At 45.9% G+C, this 23,178-nt stretch overlaps 1 protein-coding gene across 3 annotated transcripts in view; it reads left to right on the top strand.

Annotated features, from left to right (window-relative positions):
• Nucleotides 1-23,178, top strand: part of IGF2BP2 (insulin like growth factor 2 mRNA binding protein 2) — a 106,267-nt gene that overhangs the window by 1,025 nt on the left and 82,064 nt on the right. For all 3 annotated transcript variants that reach the window (XM_050965503.1, XM_050965505.1, XM_050965504.1), the window contains exon 2: nucleotides 410-470. In XM_050965503.1, the coding sequence (XP_050821460.1) occupies nucleotides 410-470 (61 nt within the window). The remainder of the gene's footprint in view (nucleotides 1-409; nucleotides 471-23,178) is intronic.

The following is a 23,178-nucleotide window of genomic DNA, read 5'->3' on the forward strand; positions in this document are numbered from 1 at the left end:
GAGAGCAGGAGAGGAGGCATGTGGGGCTGGGCTGTTGGGAGATTGCCATGGTGTTCCGCGAGCAAGCGAGCGCAGCCCCGCGAAGTCCTGCTAGCTCTGGTTAGCGGAGTGGGCGGCAGGAGCCCTGGGAGTGGAAGCATGGCTGCCCCAGTCCTTCATTTTGAGGGCTCCGGACTCCAGCCTCTCCATTTGGTGCTGCTTGTGAAAATGACTGTACTGTTGTCAGGGGTCCCAGGCGGGGACCCCTGGGCGCCCTCCCGCCCCCGGGCAGCACCCCCTGACCCCCCAGCAGGCTGGCCCCCTACCCCAGGGCTCTCCACGCAGTTCGGGCTGCAGAATAGATTTCCTGCCCCGTTCCCAGACCGTGCTTCGGACGATGTTGAGTCTCTGTTGTTGTTGTGTTTTAAAGGTAAAGTGGAGCTGCATGGCAAAGTCATGGAGGTGGATTACTCGGTCCCTAAAAAGCTAAGGTAAATATCCCTTTCCATGCGTTCTCTGTGTCGAGTCCGTGTGAGGGGCGGCGAGTCCCAGAACGGCTCTGGCTCCTTGGCAGTGGGGTTGTTTGCAAGGGTGCTGAAGGTAGTTGCAAGAGTTGCATTTTTACTTTCATTATGGCTAGCTGCGTGCCCTAGCCATTGATTTACTTTTGAAGTCTGATGGGCTTTCCTCTCTCCACGCGGGTTGGGATGGAAAGCATTTCTTCCCAGTGCAGTAACTTGTTTACCAAATGCAAAAAGCGCCCCCCCCCCCCTTTTAAAGATCACAATGGTAACAAAGGCTTTGTGGAAGACTTCCTGTGGCAAGTAAGTAGTAAATATTTACTGTGTCAGCTGAAATTCCCTAGCTAAAATTACAATTAGTTAGTTTTTGCTTTTCTTTCCTCTGAAGTGCTTTCTGCTGAGGGTAACAAAATGTCCTTTGGATAAGTTAGTCAATATCTCGCAAGGCTTTGGAGCAACATCTTGATTTGTTTTGAGAGTTAAAGAAGTTAAAAGCCCTTTTTGGCGTGGCAGCTGCTTATGAGCCAAAGTTCTGAAATGTTTGTAACCAAAAGGCACTAGTGTGGGACGTGTGTAAACAGAACTTTCTGGGGATGGCATAGAATCTAATGCATGTCATTTAGATGGCTGCGGAGTGGTCTGTTCATGCGTGGGCAGATGAGGTCTCTTCTGTCACTGACTTACTATTTGCATTTTCCTTGAATTAGTTTTTATTCTGATTGCGCCGTATGACACTTCTTTGCTTGGTCACTATTGTTCCCTCAGGACGCAGCATATTAATAAAAAAATTTTGTGGTCATTTTGGTTATGAGTGTGAAGCCCTTGATCCAAATAAATCCAGTGTACTGTCTTTGTTATAATGTCATGTAAACAACTTGTAGTATTTTACTAGGGCAGCTGTTTAACACAAACTTTTATAAATGTACAAGATCTGCTGCCATCTCTTGCTAAACCTCTAATATAGTGGTGGGCATTTTTTACCTTTAGAAATATAGTTGCAAGCACTGTCACAGATCTGCAGTAGTATAGAAAGGCAGTAGTGATCTTTTTCTGAGAGGCCTGCCTCTTGCAGGGATGGTACAGTTGAACTGTTATTGGGGAAAAGGTGTTTTAGAGAGTTTCTTGTATAGTTTGCGTGTTGATAGTCAGATGCAAAACCTTTTGAACAGTGGAGGATTTGCAATATTATCTAGTGTGTGTTATTTGTAAGTGTCACAAGAGGTGAACTTCACAATGCTCTGAGAGCGAGGGGCAGGGCATCTGTTCCTGCTCTGAGTCCCCTCCCCCAGCAGTGGGTAAAGGGAAAGCTTTAAAGCAAATTTCACATTGAAAATGGTTTGGTTGCCTAACGGAGAACACAATAGACTGCAAAATGTGGCTTGCATTAAATGCCAGCTTTGTAAAGAGGTTTTAGCAAAAGAAAAATAATCCAGGCTTTTGTTTCTGCAAGCTGAAGTTTCTCCTTCCTTGTTCTCTTTTAGAATAATAAACACCTAAATATATTTATGTTGCTGATTTGAAGTGTCTTTGAAATGAATCTTTTAACCAGGTGTGTAGAATGTGTAATTTAAAAAAAAAAAAGTCTAGAATTTATTCTATAGCTCGGCAGTCAGAGTGTTCTTTGAACATGTGCTCCTGTGAAATGTCTGAAGTGGAACTCAGTGAAAACGCAGGCTCACTATACAAATTGTATGCAGAGGCTCTTCTTGAATGTGTTAATTTGCTGGTGCTGCTTCTTTAGCTTCATGCTGGGTATTTTCAGTGTGATTGTCAAGTATTATTTTTAGAATACGGTACATGGAAAATTAACCTAGGCAGCTTGATGAAATTTGGTGAGAAATGGCTAATGTCTGGCACTGGGTTGATATTGTTGGTTGTTGCTAATGTACATATGTGAAAGATGTGACAGTGTTCTGGGTTCTTATGCAGTGAGCATGCACAATTTTACCTGGAAATAAAAAAGATTAACTCTCAAATATTTCAAAGAAATGAAATCTTTACAGTAAGTTTTTCTGTGTTCTTGCACTCTTAGGACTTCTTTAGGAATGATCGAGCTAGAGCCTAGTTAGTTAGAAGGGCAGTTCTCTGGGGGTGTATTAGCTTCCAGGTCTGTTACATATGTTACACAAAGCAAAAAGATGTAAACAGTGAATTCCTCTTTACCTGCCATAAAAGCTTGGGGATCCCTGAAAAAAAAATCACTGAACAGTTGAGAGAGAGAGAGAGAGAATCTGATATTTCTTTTGCCTTTTTCTGCTATATGTTCAGCTGTCCCTGAGGGTTCTATTTCGGTTTGGTTACTTGGTTTCCTCAGATTGTTGAGCTCATGTTTGGATTTGATCAAGTCATTTTTTGATCTCTGAAAAAACTGTTGTTAATATAAAGGTGTCTTTGGCCTAATATTAGTTAGCTTGGACATTTCATCCTGTTTTTTTATAACATGAGTTTTATCATGGAATAAAGGCTTACACAGGCTTACATTTAGTTTTTCTTTGTAGAAAATCCACAAACTATTCTAAGACTTGTAAGAATTAGAATTTGTGCAGTGACTTCCATTGATGCAGCAAAACTTCCATTGATGTCAACGGCGCCAATATTTGGGGACCCTTAACCTGCACGCACAGGACCCTGCCCAATGCCCCTTGCTCTGGCAAAATTGCCTGTGACTTTGCAGGGAGTTTTGTCTGAGTTAGCTGTGTAGGATCTGAAAACTTTCCATGTTACACACAAGCTGATACTATTCTACAGTTCTGATGCTGTGTGAATGTAAAACTATTGAATAAAACTGCAGAGAACTTCCCCTAAATGCTAGCTTTGTCCCAGGTTAATTAGATGTATTATTTTTAAATCTTTTGGTCCAAATTTGTTTTGTGTTTTATGGTTTTGTTTGATACTTTTTATGTTGTGATATGTTTGGACTGAAATGTAGCATTGTAGTGTTTGGATTTAATAAAGAGGGAAAACCTCTGTTATGCTTGTTATTGAAATGTATCTGAAATATGTCTTGATGTGTAAATAATAAGTTTTATTATCTGTACTGTGTTTAGTTAAAATTTCCTTTAACCTTTTTAAGAATTAGATTTCAAAAACAGAAACAAAAATAACCCTCATTCTCATCTGTATGTTTTTATGTAGCTAAGGAATAGTGTAAAATAGTCAGAAGTAGCACTGCAAACTCCACTTTCTATACACCTCCTCATGGTAATGTAGAAGGGTTGGAGGTTACAGGGCTGGAGGTAGTGAAAAATAGCATGAAGTAATGCAGGAGAGCTTATAAATTTGTCTTTCATGAGTTAAAAATCAGTAATTGTGTTCTCTCTACTGCAAGGGATTTTTGCCTCCTATAAGAATGTTAAAGAAAACAGTATCCCAATTGTTTTTTGTTTGTATGTACTACATTGTGCATAGACAAACTAATTTAAAAAAACCCCACTTTTTATCATGTCAACTTTAAATTCTCTGGTAACAGAGAATGCTTCATTTGCTTAAAATCATATTGTTTCAAGAATTTGCTGAATGAGAAGCTGTGTTTAAAAAAAAAAAAAAAAAAGAGGTCCTGTAATTATGGTTTTTATGCTTCGATTCTTAACTGCAGATGCTGAATGCATAGTTAATAATAATAAACATTAGAAAACTGTGAATTGTGAAATATGAACAAAACAAAATCTGTTAATATTAACTTTCATATAATGTGTATTTGGCAGAAATAAAACAGATTAGTTTAAATAACTCAATTCAATGTTCACAATGTTTTAAATTTCCAGTTCCTTTATTTGAAAAGTCTTCTTTTGTTTTCAATATTATTTTTAAAAATCAAAATGTATAACATTAGTATAATCTAGAACAATGCACTGGGTGAGCTAATTAGAGAAGTCTTCAAATCTAATTTAATAGAACATTTAAAAATATTTTACTATTCTATTTAATGGCAAAACTTCATTGGAATATTGTATTTGTTAAAGTAAATCAGAAAAGTAAATGTCTAATGCATACAGATCTAGATTTTTGCAATTCAATCAAAGCAATGCAATTTTTTTTTAAAAAAAGACCCTGTTTCTAATAATCTGGAAACCTGCTGCACTTTTATGAAACTTGTCTTCATTTAAAATCCTTCCTTGCCCGTGGCATGTCCTGATCCTCTTTTAGTGTTTTCTGTGAATATGGAACAGTTGTTCAGGAGATAGGGGCAAGGAATATCTGCCAGAATTACACTTGTGGATCTAATCTCAGAATGACTGGGAAAACAGTGATCTTTCACAATTTTCAAAAGAAAAACCCTAGATCTTAGCAACTTTTAATATATCAAATTAGAAAATTCCAGGCTGAAAGCTACTGTGTCTCTGTAGTGCTGGAATCCCCCATTAAACAGTTTGCTACCCTTTTAAGAGGAAAAGGAGCATTAATATGGTGTACAAATGAATTCTGAAATAGAAAACTGTGCAAATGGTTTAAATATATCTAGGTATTTGCTTTAGTTGTTGAAATAAATAATCAAAACACAGAGGTTTTTACAAAGAAAAATGTCCATTTTAGGGGTAGATTTTATTTTTGAAACTTCAAACTAGTTGATGTTTAAGTGTGAATCACCATTCCAGTCTGAAACTGAATGTTCACAACTGCCCCAAGTGGTTAGAGGCTTTGGTCTGAGCTTTGTGTGTAATTGTCATGATTCATTTTGGTGGCGGTAGTTTGAAATAAAGCAATATATATTTTTTTTAAAAAAGGATAGAGGGGGCAGAGTGTTGGGATGGCAATGGTGCTTAAATATTTTAGGACTGCTGTATCAAGGGGCAGATTCACATGGCACAAAGTGTGGACTGCCAGAGGGCTAATATCATGACCATCCGGTTGTTGTTTTGTTTGTCCCTGACCTGCATAATTGTGACAAAAATGATTTACATGTAAAATGATCCTGTTTAGTGCTTTAGCTAAGGAGCCTCACTCTTGATCAAGAGAAGTCCAGTCAGGAGACATGACTGACACTTTTACTTCTTTAGTTTCTCCCGCTTGCGCGCGCGCACACACACACACACACACAAAAGTAATTCTGTGTGGGATGCAATGGAAGAAATATGACTTTGCTGATCCGGGAATGTTTGACTTTTTCCAAAGCCCATTCATGCCACATTTTTCAAATATTAATCAAAGATTTAAATGTCACCTGCCCTTCTGGATTCCTAGAAAGGGGCAGGATGGACCTGAGTCATTTAATGTTTAAAAAATGTACCCGAGAATTTTAGAAAATGGAATCAAAGGATTCATATAGATACCGAGAGGGTCTTCTGGCTGCTGTGTGAACTGAGTCTCAAACCAATTTGCGTTCTGTCTACAGAGCACAGCTAACTGTATATGGAGTATCATTTATATCTTCTTAAACAGCCATGATTTAGTCACAGTTAGACGAGAGTTAACTGGTTTATGCAAGAATGATGGAAATTGAATGTATTTTAAAAATAATACGTACCTTCCCTATAGCAGTGAAGGGAATTGTAGTTAGTTGGCATTTGGACTGTGTTTTGAAAATGTGAATTGCTGCATGTGCCGAGTATTATTATTTTAGCAGAACAGAATGACACTTAGCGGGACCCAGGACTGAAAATATTTATTTCCTTCCCTCCCCTCCCCCCAAAGCTCACTGTCATTAAAACACTTTTTAAAAAGCTCTTTTACTTTATAATTCCACTGGTTGCTTTTGCAAACTTATAATTTGCATTTGGTGGCATGTATGGGTTCTATTTTGGGCAGCCAAATTGCAATGTTCTTCCAGCATTATTTTTAAGGTTTTCTTTTTCCTCTTCTGATTGTGAACTTCATTCTGGTTTTCCACATATTGTACCAGTGAGAGGGAATAGTTGCAATTTTTGTGTACGATGATGTGGGAGAGAACTGGAGAGCCTATCACTTGGGATTCCCAAATGGAGGAAAAAAGCTTGAGTGGTTTGCTCCATTATCTTGCTTCAGACCGTGCTTGTAGTAAATGCCATTTCATCAGGCAGGATAGTCCATTTTAAACTAGTGAAATGTACTTTTCCAAGAGGTTTTCTTCATTTCAAATTATGCCTTACATGATGCTTATCTGTGCCATACTCTAGTATGCTGGGATTTGTTTCTTGATGACATGATGTTCTCTTTTTTTTTTTTTTTTTTTTTTATAAGCATTCCACATGCTGCTGAAGAAGTCTAAATGTCTAGAATGGAATTAAGTTACAAGTCTCCGTGTCACTGTGAATAGGCAGCTATTCTCCTTTTACTATGTGTGTGTGTGTAACTTCTTTGAGTGTCAGGTACACATGTTTATGGAGAGGAGATTAGACCACTGTGTAAAACATCCCAATCTTTATCTTTATCAGCTTGCTGGAAACCCATGAACACCTATTTGCACAGACAGACTATTGTAAATACAACTGCTGAACCTCTGAATCTATAGTTTAGCGTTCTCTCGCTGCTTATTTAAAGCAAAACATAAACTCTTGAAGAATCCATCTCAGAAATACATCTATACAAATATTGTGGCTCATCTGTTGTGTGTATGTGTTCCTCCTCTCTTCCTGTCACCAGCATGTGGAAGGCTATGTCTTGATAGGGATCTGATTTGTGCTAATGGATGTATTATCCTGTCATAATCAGGAAAGGTGTCTACTGGGAATAAGAGTAGAGTGTTACAATTCCTAAAGAGCAACACACTGTTTTCTCCAAATGCCTTACTTGGGGGTGTCTGGGGCTGAAAGTTCTGTGAAATGTGAGGAAGGAGCTCATGAAAATGTAGTTCAGCAAAGTAAATTGACTGTAGAGGCAACAGAGAGACAAGGTGGGTGAGAACATGTATTTTACTGGACCAACTTCTGTTGGGGAAAGAGAAGATTTCCAGCTTGCCCAGAGCTCTTCTTCAGGTCGGTGAAAGATACTGGTAGTGGTGGCAGGTTTTCACATGTCACTTCTCCATTAGCCTATTCTTTCCCCATTTTCCTCTTTGTGTTGCTGTTGAGGTGTGAGAATTGGAAGTAAAACTGAGAGAACAAGCCGTTTATATTGTACTCCCATCCATCTCCCCATCCCTTTGCCTTCAGATAGCATAAGAAAAAAATCACTTATTTGTATAAAGTCAGTAGTGGATAGTTTGTTCTAAAAGCTGTGGTAAACATCAATCCTAAATTAAGAAACTCATTAAGTCACTTAAGCACACGGTTGCTAGAAATTTTATCCATACAGTATATTGATCTAATCTGGAGGCAAAATACAAACTAGAGAGCTATAAGGAAACGCCCACCCAGGCCACCTTAGTTCCTATCTCAGGTAGCTAGTTTAAATGATCTCCTAACAGTTTTCAGTGTAATTGTATTAGAGGCTCTCTCTACAAAGTGACCTGCTTTGACTGGTTGCATGCAATGTTGTTGTGGTACTATAGCTCTGGAATGGCAATCTTTTCCATAGACGGGGGGAGGAGGAGGGGTAAAGCACCTATATTTAGTAATGGTTAAAAACTAACATTACAGAGAGTTTTTGCCCGAGCCAGCAAAAGTTGGCATCTGTAATTTGGAGGAACTTGATTCCTTCCTCGAAGGAATCTCTCTGGTATGTTATAGCTATGTGCACTGATGCAATTTGTTTGATATAGATTGATCTCTATTTCTCTCTCTTTCATATACCTCTCTAGCTGTACAATAGGGATAACAATGTTATTTTCTTTCCCCCACCCCACCCTCTTATCCATCCTATTAGTCCCTCCCTAAACAGCTCTTAGGCTGAACAATCTCTTATTTTGTATGTGTACAGCACCAAGCACAGTGCATGGCACTACTGTCAGACAATCAGAATACCAAGTCCCAGTGGCTATAAGCTTGATGTTTGTGGGGTGTATTGCTGGAAAGAGATCCAGCCAGCTACATCCTTATGGGGAGATGTGCCGCTTGCTGCAGTAGAGTCTGCAGACATGCAAGATTTGTTCAGATGAGAAATGCCTAAGTAAGAAGCGAAGGTTTTCATTTCACATTGAGGGAACTGATGCATGCAGCTGACACTCCTGTTTCTCCACCCAAATTCTCAGGGGCCAGTGAGCAGTTTAATGCTGAAGTGGATGGTCAGGGTTGAGGACATGGCTGGTCTCCCACAGAGCTGCTTGTCACTGCTGTCTGATTCCGTAGGCCTGGGTTATGATGTGGAGATGGTGGCAGGGTGACCAGCAGATAGCTAGCAGGCTGCTAGTGGAACCTCTGCTATGGTTTTTACAAGGAGGCATGAAGCCGGGCTTGTCTGCTGCCAGCTGTGCCTGTAGGGCAGGCTGCAGAGGCTGCTCACAGCCCTGGTCAGAGGAGAAGTGTTACAGGAATCCTTGCTTGATGAGCTCCTGCTCTGGTTACAGTGGAAGCTGTTTAGCCTGGAGTGACGTGCCCTCACAACGCCTCTTCTCCAGATCCACAGTCCACTTGGCACCTTTCCTTCTCTCCTCCTCCCTTCACCTCTGCCTCTGGATGCCTGCTCCGGGGCTCCAGCAAATTAACCCCCACTCACAGTGTCAGGATCCCATTCTCTTGCCACCTTCTTGCTCCTGCACTGGGTCTTGGGGGCCTCTCCTGCGCCATCTACAGCCAGGCTGCTCACACGCCTTCCAGCCTCTCTGCCTGCACAAGCCTTTCGCTCCTGTCTGCCTTTCCCTCCCTGCTCATACCTCTTTGCCTCCATCCAAGTAATCTGCCCTTAGCCTTGGCAAGGCCAGCTCCCACCCTCCAGACTCAGCTGGTTCTTCCTGCCTCTCTCTGACTTCCTTATTGGCCTTCCCAGGCCTGGGTCAATCATCTCACTGCCCTTCTTGCTCTTTAGACCTGGCTTTCAGGGCCGGCTTTAGGCCGATTCGCCTGATTCCTGGGAATCAGGCCCTGCGCCTTAAGCGCCTTTTAAATTTTTTTTACTTGCTGCGGTCTGCTCCGGGGTCTTCCATGGTCCCGCTCCCCTGACCAAAGCGGTGGCGGGAGCGCAGCTGCCCCACAGCCCCCCTCTCCCGGCTGGAGCGCGGCAAGCCCTGTGGTCCCGCTCTCCTGGCTGGAGCTCTGGCTGGAGCGCAACAAGCCCCGCGGCCCCGGCTGGAGCTCTGGCCGGAGCGCGGCAAGCCTCACGGCCCCGCTCTCCTGGCTGGAGCTCTGGCTGGAGCGCGGCAAGCCTTGTGTCCCCAGCTGGAGCTCCGGGCCCTTTAAATAGCCCCCAGAGCCCTGGGGTAGCAGGGGGCTCTGGGGGCTATTTAAAGGGCCAGGGCTCCAGCTGCCTATGCCACCCTGTTCCTTTAAATAGCCGCCGGAGCCCTGCCACCCCCATGCATTCCCCAGGGCTCCCGCGGCTATTTAAAAGGTCCGGGGCAGGGTAGAAGCAGGGGCACCCCAGGCCCTTTAAATAGCCCCCAGAGCCCTGCGATAGCGGGGGGCTTGGGGACTATTTAAAGGGCCGGGGCTCTAGCTGCCTCTGCTGCACCCCCTGCATAGCCTGCACCAGCCCTGCCCCCCCCGCCTGCAGCCAGCTCTGCACCCCCTGCCCACAGCCAGCCCCTACCAAACCCCCTGCCGTCTCCAGCCAGCCCCCCCCCACACCCCTGCCCGCACCAGCCCTGCACTGCCCGCCCTGCCCTGTCTCCAGCCAACCCCTGCTGCACCCCCCGTGCCTGAAGCCAGCCCGCCCCACACTCCCCTGTCTCCAGCCAGCCCCGCACCCTTTGCCCTGCCTGCAGCCAGACCCTGCCTCCAGTCAGCCCCTGCCCTGCCTCGAACCAGCCCCATGTCCACTGCTGCCCTGCAGTTCCCAAGGCAGTAACCTGCACACCTGCTTCAATGAGGGGGGCAGGAAGCAGCTGGGACCCACACGTGCACACCCCCAGGGAGTGGCAGGGACCCACACATGTGAAACAGCAGTCATTAATAACCAGTCAACAGCGTATATGATGCAATGTACATAATATACAATTTTATTATTTATATAGTTATGGAAAGTAAATAATACATGGAAGAAATGGAAGGCTTTTTTTTACACTTTTTTCTTTTTAAGTCATCCCTGCCAAGGCACCGCCGAAAGTGTTCGAATTGGGTCCTGCACTTCCTAAAGCCGGCCCTGCTGGCTTTACCAGTTGCTGCTCTGAGTTCCCTCTTCCTGGCCTCATTCTTCTCTTTGTTCTTCCTCTTTCCCCCTTCTCCCAGGACTCCCATGGCAGGGATAGTCTGTGTGGTCAGCCCCTCTGAGCACCAGCCCTCTCCTCCTTACATCCTCCGGTTGCTTGGGGGAACTCCTCCCTACCTGCCCTGCTCTCACTGCCCTTCAGTCCTGGCATGGCTGCCTCCTGCACGTGCTCTGCTGAGTGTGCTGGGAAAAAATGCAGGTTCCTTGCTCGCATCCTCTTCTGTCAGCTTGTTCTTGTCACCTTTTTTTAGAGCAGCCCCCTTGCCCCCTGACTTTCACAGGCCCTACTAATGTCAAGCCTTTGAGGAAACAATTTTCGAACTCCGCTGTTTGCATAATAATGCCAGCTCCTCCCTGCTCCCCTCCCTCCCCCCTGCCCCCCAGTGCAATGTCACAAAGGCCACATGGCACTGTTTCACTCTCAAGCTGTCTAAGGCCATTCATAAAATTATACTCATAACATGTGCAGCTGGGAATTCAGGATTCCATAATTAAGGGCTGGCAAATGGATATTAATCGACAAGCACCTTGCAGGATTCCTCATGCTACACAATAAAGGGCCACTGCTCTTGCAATCTAGGAGCTGGGTCGTGCCATTAAGGCATAGTCATGAGTAGGCAGTGATACAGGAGGCCGAGTTTCCCCTGGAATTCCTAGGGGGCAGCGTTTTATGGCATCATGCACTGCATGAGCTCCCCCAGTGCCACCTGTGCTAACGGTATGAAGCCATCTCAACCCTCTCTGACCCTTTCAGGTGGCTGAGCTACAGCGGTGCCCACAGTCTGGGGTGGCCTCTGTGATTGCTGAGCCCTGGCACCAATATCTTAGGGGGGAAACGCACTTCCTCCACTCCCTGTCCTCCCTCACCCCTCAACCCCCCACACCCACCTAGGGGCCAGCCAAGGAGAACCAGGAAAAACCACGTGGAGACACCATGCCCAGGACAGCTGGTGGGCAAGAGCTCTATCCTTTGAGGGAGACAGTCTCAGACGATGAGGGGCGTGGCAGCGCCTTATCGCGGTGGACAATTACTGGTGTCCGAGGAGTGAGTTCTAAGGGGGATTCTGAATGCAGGGGGCTCACCTGGTACCATGGAGATAGGAGGGAGCTGCAGGCACAAGGGACCACAGTCTCTGCTCCACTATAGCCCCTCAGAGTGGCTCTGCCAACACACAGAGGACAGGAACCCTGCACTTCTGGCCAGCTGGGAACTGGTCCTGTCTAGAGAGAAACCCCAGGTGGCACAGAGCAAGCATAATGGCTCCCTCAAGCAGGGCATGTGGCCAGAACCTGACTCACCCACTGGCAAGTCATTTGGGAAGGGTGACAGGACAGAAGCCAGGTGGCAGAGGGGCCCAAAAAGAAATGAGAGGAGAGAAGGTCAAGGCTGGGGCTGTGGATGGCACATTTGGAGACAAGAGGGGAGGAGGGAAATGGGATGATGTTTGGAGAGGGAGGTGGAAACAAGGGCACAGGAGAACATCCAGGAAGTAGCTGGAAGTGAAAGGGGAAGCAGTGAATGGGGGAGCAAGAAGAGCCTGCAGGTGGAGGAGACAGGGTCCGGGGTCAGAGAGAAACCTCAGTGTCAGGAACCAGAATGAAGGAGGAGAGGGTGGAGCAGGGTGACAGGAAGTAGCTCGCACCAGATCCAGTCACTTCTTTCCACAGATGCTGGCGAGGTGGACAAAGCAGAGGGGTTGGGGCTGGGCATGCAGGAATTGCTGAGGGTGACAGAACTGGGCAAGGTGCTTGTCGATTAATATCCATTTGCCAGCCCTTAATTATGGAATCCTGAATTCCCAGCTGCACATGTTATGAGTATAATTTTATGAATGGCCTTAGACAGCTTGAGAGTGAAACAGTGCCATGTGGCCTTTGTGACATTGCACTGGGGGGCAGGGGGGAGGGAGGGGAGCAGGGAGGAGCTGGCATTATTATGCAAACAGCGGAGTTCGAAAATTGTTTCCTCAAAGGCTTGACATTAGTAGGGCCTGTGAAAGTCAGGCAAAGAACAAACACAGCCGGATGGTTTAATGTGGATATGATCAAGAAAATACATGCTACCAAATTAACCTCCCCCCCACCTCCCAAAAGAAGAAAAAGAAAAAACGGTTTGAGAAGGGAAATTGGCATTCTGAATCCTAAGTGAATGACAAGGACTTCTGGGTTACTCCAGAGCTGCTATTACACTGAAATACTTGACACAACATTTTGGCAGGAATCTCAGGTGAGCAGCGAATATTGAATTCCTGATGACAATAGAAGATACATTCCTTGTTTTCCAAGTGGAATGTACAAAGAGGGACTCTAACCACATGCTTCTTGAAAATGCAGACTTCTCTGTGTATTGACATGTGTCAGTGTAGTGGGGTGGTCACCTGCTCCTGCCCTGAAGGGCTTGACATCAGCCCTGGGAGAGGGCTGCTGATAGGAAAGCGGCAAGCCAACGCTGATTGGGGAAACAGCCACAGCTGTGGCCATGCCCCAATCAGGCCACAGCTGGCCCTATAAAAGACCAGTGAGCCAGGAGCTGGCAGAGAGTCCCTCTCTCTAGCTGTAGAGGGAGACAGACTTTGCTGCAGGGACCTGAGCAGAGTACCTGAATGGAGCAGGGCAGAGGAAAGGCAGAGGAGCTGGGGAGCTCCATCCTGGAAAGCCCCAGGCTGTGGCCTAGCAGAAGGCCAAGAGATCCTGGGGGTTGCAGAGGGCAGCCCAGGGGTAGGCAAAGGCAGCAGGTCCAAACCCAACCTTGCGGGTGATGAGTAGACTGAGGCGATATGGGGATAGTGGGTGGAGGTTCCCTGGGGAGGGGAGATCCTGAGAGTGAGGGGTTACAGCAAGGGGGCAGCACCCCAGATAACAGAGCACCGGGTCTGGGAGGAAGACGGGGGCCAGCGGCAGTGGGACACTGGCCTGCAGAAAGCACTCCTGAGGCTGGACGAGCTAATTCCATGAGAGTGGGTGTGAATCCCACACCATCACAAGCAGTTTACTGAAGGAGACCTTCTTCTGTCTCTGGACTGTTCGGTGTCCATGGGACTGACGACTTCAGTGCTTTTACATTGAAGCAGATCAGAGTACAGCACATAATTGGTGTTGCAGAGTGTAGTGTTTTATGATACCACTGAAAATCTTAGATCTGGTATAAGGTACAGGGAAGATGCCTATGTGAAAATAGAGTATATACTTTACTATATATTCACCATTAATGCACTATTAAAGAGTAAATCAGAAACACCATTATTCCAATGTGCAGCAATCTCGAAATTTTGTAACAAGAGGAGTTGTCACAAGTCCGTTACAAAGTCCAAACCAGTTTTTATACACCTATATGCACACACACTTGGTGCTTTAAAAGGGCCAGTTTCACAAAGCTGAAAACAATTATGAGCCAAATCGATTGGGAGGAAGAATCTAATCAGAAAAATGTGAATGATAAGTGAGAATTGTTTAAGAACACTTACTAGATGCCCAAAAAGCCACAGTTGAGGAAGAAGGGTCATATTGGTTTTAAAAATGACCTGGTTTAGCGGGGAAGTGAAGGCAGCTGTACAGAACTCTCTGTGTGTGTGTGTGTGTATGCGCATATACAAATGGAAGAAAGGGGAAGTTGACAGTAATGAGTATAAATCAGAAGCTAGGAATTGTAGAAATTTGATAAGGGAACCAAAGAGAGACAAGGAGAAATCCATGGCCAACAGAGTTAAGAACAATAAGGAGATTTTTAAAGTATATTCAGAACAAAAAGAATCCTGACAATGGTACTGGTCTGTTACTAGATGGAAATGATAGAAGTATCAATAATAATGCAGAAAAGGCAGAAGTGTTCAATAAATATTTCTGTTCTGTATCTGGAGAAAATACAGATGACACAGTCTTATATGATAATGATAACACTCTGTCCATTCCACTAGTCTCTTTGGAGGATGTTAAACAGCAGCTACTAAAATTAGACATTTCAAAAAAAGCAGGTCCAAAAAAACTTGCATCCAAGAGTTTTAAAAGAGCTGGCTGAGGAGCTTGCTGGATCACTAATGTTGATTTTCAATAAGTCTTGGAACATCCAGAAGACTGGAAGAAAGCTAATGTTGTGCCAATATTTAAAAAAGGTAAATATCATCACCCGTGGAATTGTAGGTTTGTCAGTTTGGCGTTGATCCTGGGCAAGATAAAGGATATGATTAATAAAGAATTAAAGGAGGGTAATATAATTAATGTCAGTCAGTGTGAGATTATGGCAATAGATCCTATCAAACTAATTTGATATCTTTTTTGATGAAATTAAAAGTTTATTGATAAAGGTAATAGTGTTGATGTAGTAGACTTCTGTAATGTGTGTGACCTGATGTTGCATGAAATTTTGATTAAAAACACTAGAAAGATATCAAATTGACATGGCACACATTAAATGGATTAAAAGCAGGCTTATGAATCTCAAAAATGTAACCGTAAACAGGGAATTGTGTTGAACAGGTGTGTTTCCAGTGGGGTCCTGCAAGGATCAGTTCTTGGCCCTATGCTTTTTTACATTTTTATTAAAAACCCAGAAGAAAACTTAAAATCATCACTGATAAAGTTTGCAGACGACACAAAAGTTGGGGTAGTGGTAAATAATGAAGAGGAAAGGTCACTGGTACAGAGCAATCTGAATTGCTTGGCAAACTGGGCACAGACAAACAATGTGCATTTTAATATAGCTAAATGTATACATCTAGGAACAAACCATGCAGGCCATACTTACAGGATGGAGGACTCTATCCTGGAAAGCAGTGACTCCAAAAAAAGATTTGTGGTTGTGGTAGATACTCAGCTGAACTTGAGCTCCAAGTGCGATGCTGTGGCCAAAAGGGCTAATGCAATCCTGGGATGCATAAACGGGAATCTCGAGTAGGAGTAGACAGATTATTTTATCTCTGTATTCGACACTGGTGCGACGGCTGCTGGAATCCTATGTCCAGTTCTGGTGTCCACAATTCAAGAAGGATTTTGATAAATTGGAGAGGGTCAGAGAAGAGCCACCAGCATGGTTAAGTATCAGAGGGTAGCCGTGTTAGTCTGGATCTGTAAAAGCAGCAAAGAATCCTGTGGCACCTTATAGACTAACAGACGTTTTGGAGCATGAGCTTTCGTGGGTGAATACCCACTTCCTCAGATGCATGTAATGGAAATATCCAGGGGCAGGTATATATATGTGTGCTAGCAAGCAAGCTAGAGATAACGAGGTCAGTTCAATCAGGGAGGATGAGGCCCTGTTCTAGCAGTTGAGGTGTGAAAACCAAGAGAGGAGAAACTGGTTCTGTAATTGGCAAGCCATTCACAGCATGGTTAAAGGATTAGTAGACATCTTATAGCGATAGACTCAAGGAGCTTAGGGCTTGTCTACATCAGAAAGTTGCAGCGCTGGTGAGGGAGTTACAGCGCTGCAACTTAGGAGGTGTACACATCTGCAGGGCACCACCAGCGCTGCAACTCCCTGTTTGCAGCGCTGGCCGTACTCCCGTTTTGTCTCGGGTGTAGAGGATCCAGCGCTGGTGATCCAGCGCTGGTAATCAAGTATAGACACTTACCAGCGCTTTTCTTGACCTCCGTGGAATAAGCAGGTATCCCAGCATACCTGAGGAAGCCTCTGGTAATCAAGCTGGTCTCCTTCCCCGGTTTGCTCTCGCGTTCCCCGAACCCCGAGCAAGCAGGTCTCCTTCCCTGCGGTTTGCAGGGTGGTTCCGGGAACGCGAGAGCAAACCGGGAAAGGAGACCAGCTTCGCCGCGGTTTGCTCTCGCGTTCCGCGAACCACCCTGCAAACCGCAGGGAAGGAGACCTGCTTGTTCGGGGGTTCGGGGAACGAGAGAGCAAACCGGCGAAGGAGACCAGCTTCGCCGCGGTTTGCTCTCGCGTTCCGCGAACCACCCTGCAAACCGCAGGGAAGGAGACCTGCTTGCTCGGGTTCGGGGAACGCGAGAGCAAACCGGGAAAGGAGACCAGCTTCGCCGCGGTTTGCTCTCGCGTTCCGCGAACCCCCGAGCAAGCAGGTCTCCTTCCCTGCGGTTTGCAGGGTGGTTCGCGGAACGCGAGAGCAAACCGCGGCGAAGCTGGTCTCCTTTCCCGGTTTGCTCTCGCGTTCCCCGAACCCGAGCAAGCAGGTCTCCTTCCCTGCGGTTTGCAGGGTGGTTCGCGGAACGCGAGAGCAAACCGCGGCGAAGCTGGTCTCCTTTCCCGGTTTGCTCTCGCGTTCCCGGAACCACCCTGCAAACCGCAGGGAAGGAGACCTGCTTGCTCGGGGGTTCGCGGAACGCGAGAGCAAACCGCGGCGAAGCTGGTCTCCTTTCCCGGTTTGCTCTCGCGTTCCCCGAAACCCCTTGAAGCCGCCCAACAGCACTGCAGTGTGGCCACATCTAACACCACTTGCAGCGCTGGTTGCTGTAAGTGTGGCCACTCTGCAGCGCTGGCCCTATACAGCTGTACTAATACAGCTGTAACAACCAGCGCTGCAAAATTTTAGATGTAGACATGGCCTTAGTCTATTTAGTTTAACAAAGAGAATGTTAAGGGTTGACTTGATCACAGTCTGTAAGTACCTATCTGGGGAACAAATATTTACTAATGGGCTCTTCAGTCTAGCAGAGAAATGTCTAATACAATCCAATAGCTAGAAGTTGAAGCTAAACAAATTCAGACTGGAAATAAGATGTAAAATTTTAAGAGTGGGAGTAATTAACCACTGGAATAATTTACCAAAGGTCATAATGGATTCTCCATCACCAATAACTTTGAAATTGGCTGTTTTTTCTAAAAGCTCAGCTCTAGGAATGATTCTGGGGAAGTTCTCTGGCCTGTGTTACACAGGAGGTCAGACTAGATGATCACAATGGTCCCTTCTGGCCTTGGAATCTATGAATCTATTTCTTACATCAGGACTGTAGCTTAAGGGTGCTGTGAAATATACTCCTTCCTTTCAGGATTATGGTGCCACCGGAATAAGACTGCAATAGAACGGACAGATACTTTCTGTGCAGCACGTAGCCACTGTTCTTACTCTGATGTTTCTTTGTTAAATTTATCTGATAGAAAAACAGCTTTTCTGATAAGTGCGTATTGAGATCTCTGTGGGTATAATATGCCCTTCCTGGCTGCTCTTCAAATTCCTTGATTGCAAACTGCAGTGGGCATCTGGAGTGTGAAGGAAATCGGTACTGAGCACATCTATGTATCTGCGTTATATTTATCCCTAGCTCAGTTTGACACTTCCACTGCTATATTTCAGCCTAATTTTTACAGTCAAATTCATGCCTCTAAATAAAAGTTTATGAAAGAAATGTTACTAAATTCTTACCAATAGTTGCACTTGAATGAAAGGAAGGTGTAGCAAGAGAGATGCCAAGATGGCATCTAGTCCTAATTTTAATAAATTCTGTATGTAAATAGCCTTATTTTCATACTGTGTTAAAAATCCATACGTATCTTTAAAAAACCAACCTCACATTAGATGAAATCAACAAGATGGTTGCTGAGTACAGACATTTAGATGACTCTATTGTTTGTACCTGTTTGCAGTCCCTGGATGTTCTGATAGCATTTGTGGTTTTTCCGCAGAGAAGTGGCTTGTTTCTGTTCCAGAGTACATTGAACAGCCTTTGCACTGGCCAGCTTGTGTTATTTCATTTGCTTTTATTGTCTACAGATCTAGCCAGCTATTGTTTGCCAGGTGCATGGAGATTATCTCTCACTTGTTTTATATTTTTTGTTTGCCCAATAACCAAAGATCGCTCCCTCCCTCCCCTCTAATGCAGATTAAGACTTTTTACACACAATTCCTCCAGCAGCTGCCAGAGTTGTTTTGCCATCTTTGAAACTGGGTGAGGTCTCATTTTTCCAGTTCTGCTCTGTTGTGGTTAGATATGGCCTATAAGTGGAAAATGTATCTATCTGTCTTTTTTTAATCACAGATTTTCCATGAAAGGTGCCACCTACTGTCCTGCACTAGTGGCCAGATTCCTTTCAGAGGGTATGTATACACTACGGGATTATTCTGATTTTACATAAACAGTTTTTTTAAAACAGATTGTATAAAGTCAAGTGCACATGGCCACACTAAGCACATTAATTTGGCGGTGTGTGTCCGTGTACCAAGGCTAGCGTCGATTTCCAGAGCGTTGCACCGTAGGTAGCTATCCTGTAGCTATCCCATAGTTCCCGCAGTCTCCCCCGCCCATTGGAATTCTGGGTTGAGATCCCAATGCAAAAACAGTGTCATGGGTGATTCTGGGTAAATGTCGTCACTCAATCCTTCCTCCGTGAAAGCGACGGCAGACAATCATTTCGCGTCCTTTTTCCCTGGATTGCCCTGGCAGACGCCATAGCATGGCAACCATGGAGCCTGTTTTGCCTTTTGTCACTGTCACCGTATGTGTTCTGAATGCTGCTGACAGACGCAGTACTGCAGTGCTACACAGCAGCATTCATTTGCCTTTGCAAGGTAGCAGAGATGGTTACCCATCCCTATTGCACCATCTGCCATTGTAAATTGTCGATGAGATGATGATTATCAGTCGTTCTGTACCGTCTGCTGCTGTCATGGGTGCTCCTGGCTGGCCTTGCTGAGGTCGGCCGGGGCACATGGACAAAAATGGGAATGACTCCCCGGATCATTCCCTTCTTTATGTTTTGTCTAAAAATAGAATCAGTCCTGCCTAGAATATGGGGCAAGTGTACTAGAGAACCAGAGAGCACAGCCGTTCCATGTCAGAGCCCCAGAGATCCCACAGAAATGATGAGCTGCATGCCATTCTAGGGGTGCCCGTGCAACAACCCCACCCGTTGCTTCCCTCCTGAGCTACCGTGGCAGTGTCCGCCCATTTGTGTGATGAAGTAATAAAGAATGCAGGAATAAGAAACATTGACTTTTTAGTGAGATAAAATGAGGGGGAGGAAGCCTCTAGCTGCTTTGATAGTCCAGGCAGGACATTAAAGGGTGGCGAGGGAGAGGAGCCCAGCCTCCCGCTGCTATGATAGTCCAGGCACTACAGAATCTTTTCTTTAGACATGAAAGGGGGGGGCTGATAGAGCTCAGCCTCCAGTTGCTATGATAAAGATGGTTGCCAGCCGTTCTGTACCATCTGCCGGGGATAACTGGGAGTCATTCCCATTTTTACCCAGGCGCCCCCTGCCGACCTCACTGAGGCCAGCCAGGAGCACTCATGGGCTGATGATGACAATGGATAGCAGTCATATTGTACCGTCTGCCATCAGGAAGGGAATGCTAGTGTTCAGCGCTGCAGCACCCCGTCTTATCAGCAGCATGCAGTAGACATAGGGTGACATTGAAAAAAGGCAAGAAACATTTTTTTTCCCTTTTCTTTCAGGGAGGGGCGGGGGAATGAGTGTAAATTGACAACATATACCCTGAAACACCTGGGAAAATGTTTTTGACCCTTCAGGCATTGGGAGCTCAGCCAAGAATGCAAATGCTTTTTGGAGACTGTGGGATAGCTGGAGTCCTCAGTCCCCCCTCCCTCCCTCCATGAGCATCCATTTGATTCTTTGGCTTTCTGTTACGCTTGTCACACAGCACTGTGCTGTGGACTCTGTATCATAGCCTGGAGATTTTTTCAAATGCTTTGTCATTTTGTCTTCTGTAACGGAGCTCTGATAGAACAGATTTGTCTCCCCGTACAGCGATCGGATCCAGTATCTCCCATACGGTCCATGCTGGAGCTCTTTTTGGATTTGGGACTGCATCGCCACCCGTGCTGATCAGAGCTCCACGCTGGGCAAACAGGAAATGAAATTCAAAAGTTCGCGGGGCTTTTCCTGTCTACCTGGCCAGTGCATCCGAATTCAGATTGCTTTCCAGAGCAGTCACAATGGTATACTGTGGGATACCACCCGGAGGCCAATACCATCGATTTGAGGCCACACTAACCCTAATCCGACATGGCAATACCGATTACAGCGCTACTCCTCTCGTCGGGGAGGAGTACAGAAACCGATTTAAAGAGCCCTTTATATTGATATAAAGGGCCTCGTTGTGTGGACGGGTGCAGGGTTAAATTGGTTTAACACTGCTAAATTTGGTTTAAACGCGTAGTGTAGACCAGGCCAAAGTCAAATACAATGTGAAAGGGTCTATTTGGGTTCAGCATTTTACCACTGAAAAAGAAGACCAAGCCTTGACTTTGCAGTAATTCTGTGTGTGTGTGTGTGTGTGTGCGTGTGTGTGTGCGCGCATGCACAGTTTTAAGATGAGAGAAAATGTATCTGATCGCACCTACAATGAGCCCTGGGAGCTCAGCAGTAAGAGAATGCAGCTTTCATTGCTTCAGCTTTTTCAGCTCCATTGTTGATTTGATTGCTCAAAACATTCGGCCTTGTCTTTATTTCAAAGGTGTACTTCTACCAGCAAACCCTCCCAGGGCAGATGATGATCTACTAGCAATAAATGCTTTGTCTGGTCTGACTTATTCCAATTCCATGAGCAAATTAGTTATACCAGCACAGGAGTGTGTTGCTGCATAGCTGTGTCTACACTAGGGCTTGTGCCGGCACAAACCCGGTCAGCAAACAGTCCCACTCCTAACCAACATAAGCAAGATGGTGCCGGCAAGCCTTTGATGTGTAGGCTGGGCTTGAGACTGTCTGGCACAGCCTCTCTCTCCCCCTGAAGTAAATTTGTCCTGTTGATCATACAGAAAAGGGAGGGAGCAGCAGGGATTGAGCAAGGGAGTCTCATGGAGAGAAGAGGCCAAGAGGGTCGTTGAGCAGGTCTGGGGAAGGAAGATGCCCCAGAGTGCAGTTTAACACAAAACACCCTAGGAACTTTCAATCCCAAGTAATAACCTGGAGCTGTCAGTACATTACATGCAACAGGACAAGATACTGCACTGCAGATAAGTAAGGGCAAGTGCCATCCCCTGTGCCTCCCCCATGCCCTCTTCCAGGGGACGGAGGTAAAAGCACTCAGTGGCTATGTCTTCCCTGCAGTTAGACACCTGTGGCTGGCCCATGCCAGCTGATTTGGGCTTGGGCTAAGGGGCTGCTTAGTTGCATTGTAGAGGTTCAGGCTCACGCCAGAGCCCGGGCTCTGGGACCCTTGCAGGGTAACATTGTCACCGTAAGTAAAGCCTCGGAGGAGTTGTAGATCCACTAGTCTGAGCCTAACCCCTCCTCTGCCCGGCCTCTGTGTCAGCAGGACCTCACCCTAGAGCAGGGCTGCCAGATGCATGGAGAGCAAATGAGGGGTCGTGGCTATGCCCCCCCAGCGCCTGGATGCAGCACCTGATCTGCTGTGGATACTCTTGGGGCTGTGGTCAGCACTGGGCCCTGCATACACGAGCCCCTCTCTGTTCAGATCCTCTCTGGATCCCTCACGAAGTAGGGCTGAGGGTTAACCCCTGCCAACGGCCTATTGGCAAGGCAGCATTCCTCCTGTGCTTCCATTAGGGAAGAGTCTGCGTCTCTCTTTCCCCACTGGGGCTGTTGGCATTGGCTTTAGTCCATTCCTAATATGGCCCCAGAGTTTCAGCCTGGTCCTGTAGCTTCCCATTTCCCCGGGACGTCCCCTGGGGCACAGAGTGGGGATCACTTAACTCAGGTCTACCACGCCTGCCTTGTGTTGGTAAGCTGCCGGGTACAGCTGCTTGGAATAAGGGATCAGCTGCCATGTGCTTGTCTGCACTGTCCTCTGCTGGACAGACCTGCCCCAGGCTATGGGACTGTCCAGGGGCTGCCGTGTTGGCATAGGCCCTTGGCCTCCATGAGCTGTACAGTGATCTCCTTTAGCTTGTGGTCCTGGCCTACGTTTGTGGAGATGGAGATCCTGTGCTCTGTTCCATGGTGTTACCTGTTTGGATTAGCAGGTGGCTGTGTGATCTGTTGTTTGTAGTCACAGTGCTGCCCAGGAAATATGTTGCTGTCATGCTGTGGGTTGGGGTGGGTGTCTGGACCATGCTCTGAGTAGGTTGGATGTGCAGGTCATGTGTCTGGACCATGTTCTGAGTGGGGGCAAGTATACAGGCCAGGTGTCACAGTCTCAGCAGAGATCTGGTTTGATCTAATTAACAACAAAGAACCGAACAACACAAGGACAAAATCAGAAAAGAATTCAGAGAAGCTATGGAATCTTTCCATGCCAAGGCCAGCATGGTGGAACCCTAATACAGAGGCCATAGATCGAGCCTAGACCAGTAAAAAGAGACTGGTACATACCTGATGGGAGTTAAACCTAATTTCCTAGAATGTTAGGAAATTTTGCATTAGTTGGCTCAGAGCTTCATAACTGGCTTTTTCAGCTCCCAGCCTATAATCTGTTAAAAGTGTATCAGGAGCTAAAGGCAGATCCAGAAAAATGGCAGGGGCCCTAGCTCGTTAGCGGACAGGAAACTCCAAGGCACCCTGTGCACTGTGTTCCATTTCCTAAAACCTGAGGGGTAGTTTATTGGGGGATTCGTCAGGTTGTTTTAAACCACCACCCATACCAAAGCTGACGATAGGACTTGGAGAGAGGTTGGGAGTGAATACTAACCACCCTGG

Source organism: Gopherus flavomarginatus, chromosome 8 (genome assembly GCF_025201925.1).
Source record: "Gopherus flavomarginatus isolate rGopFla2 chromosome 8, rGopFla2.mat.asm, whole genome shotgun sequence".
NCBI lineage: Eukaryota > Metazoa > Chordata > Testudines > Testudinidae > Gopherus > Gopherus flavomarginatus.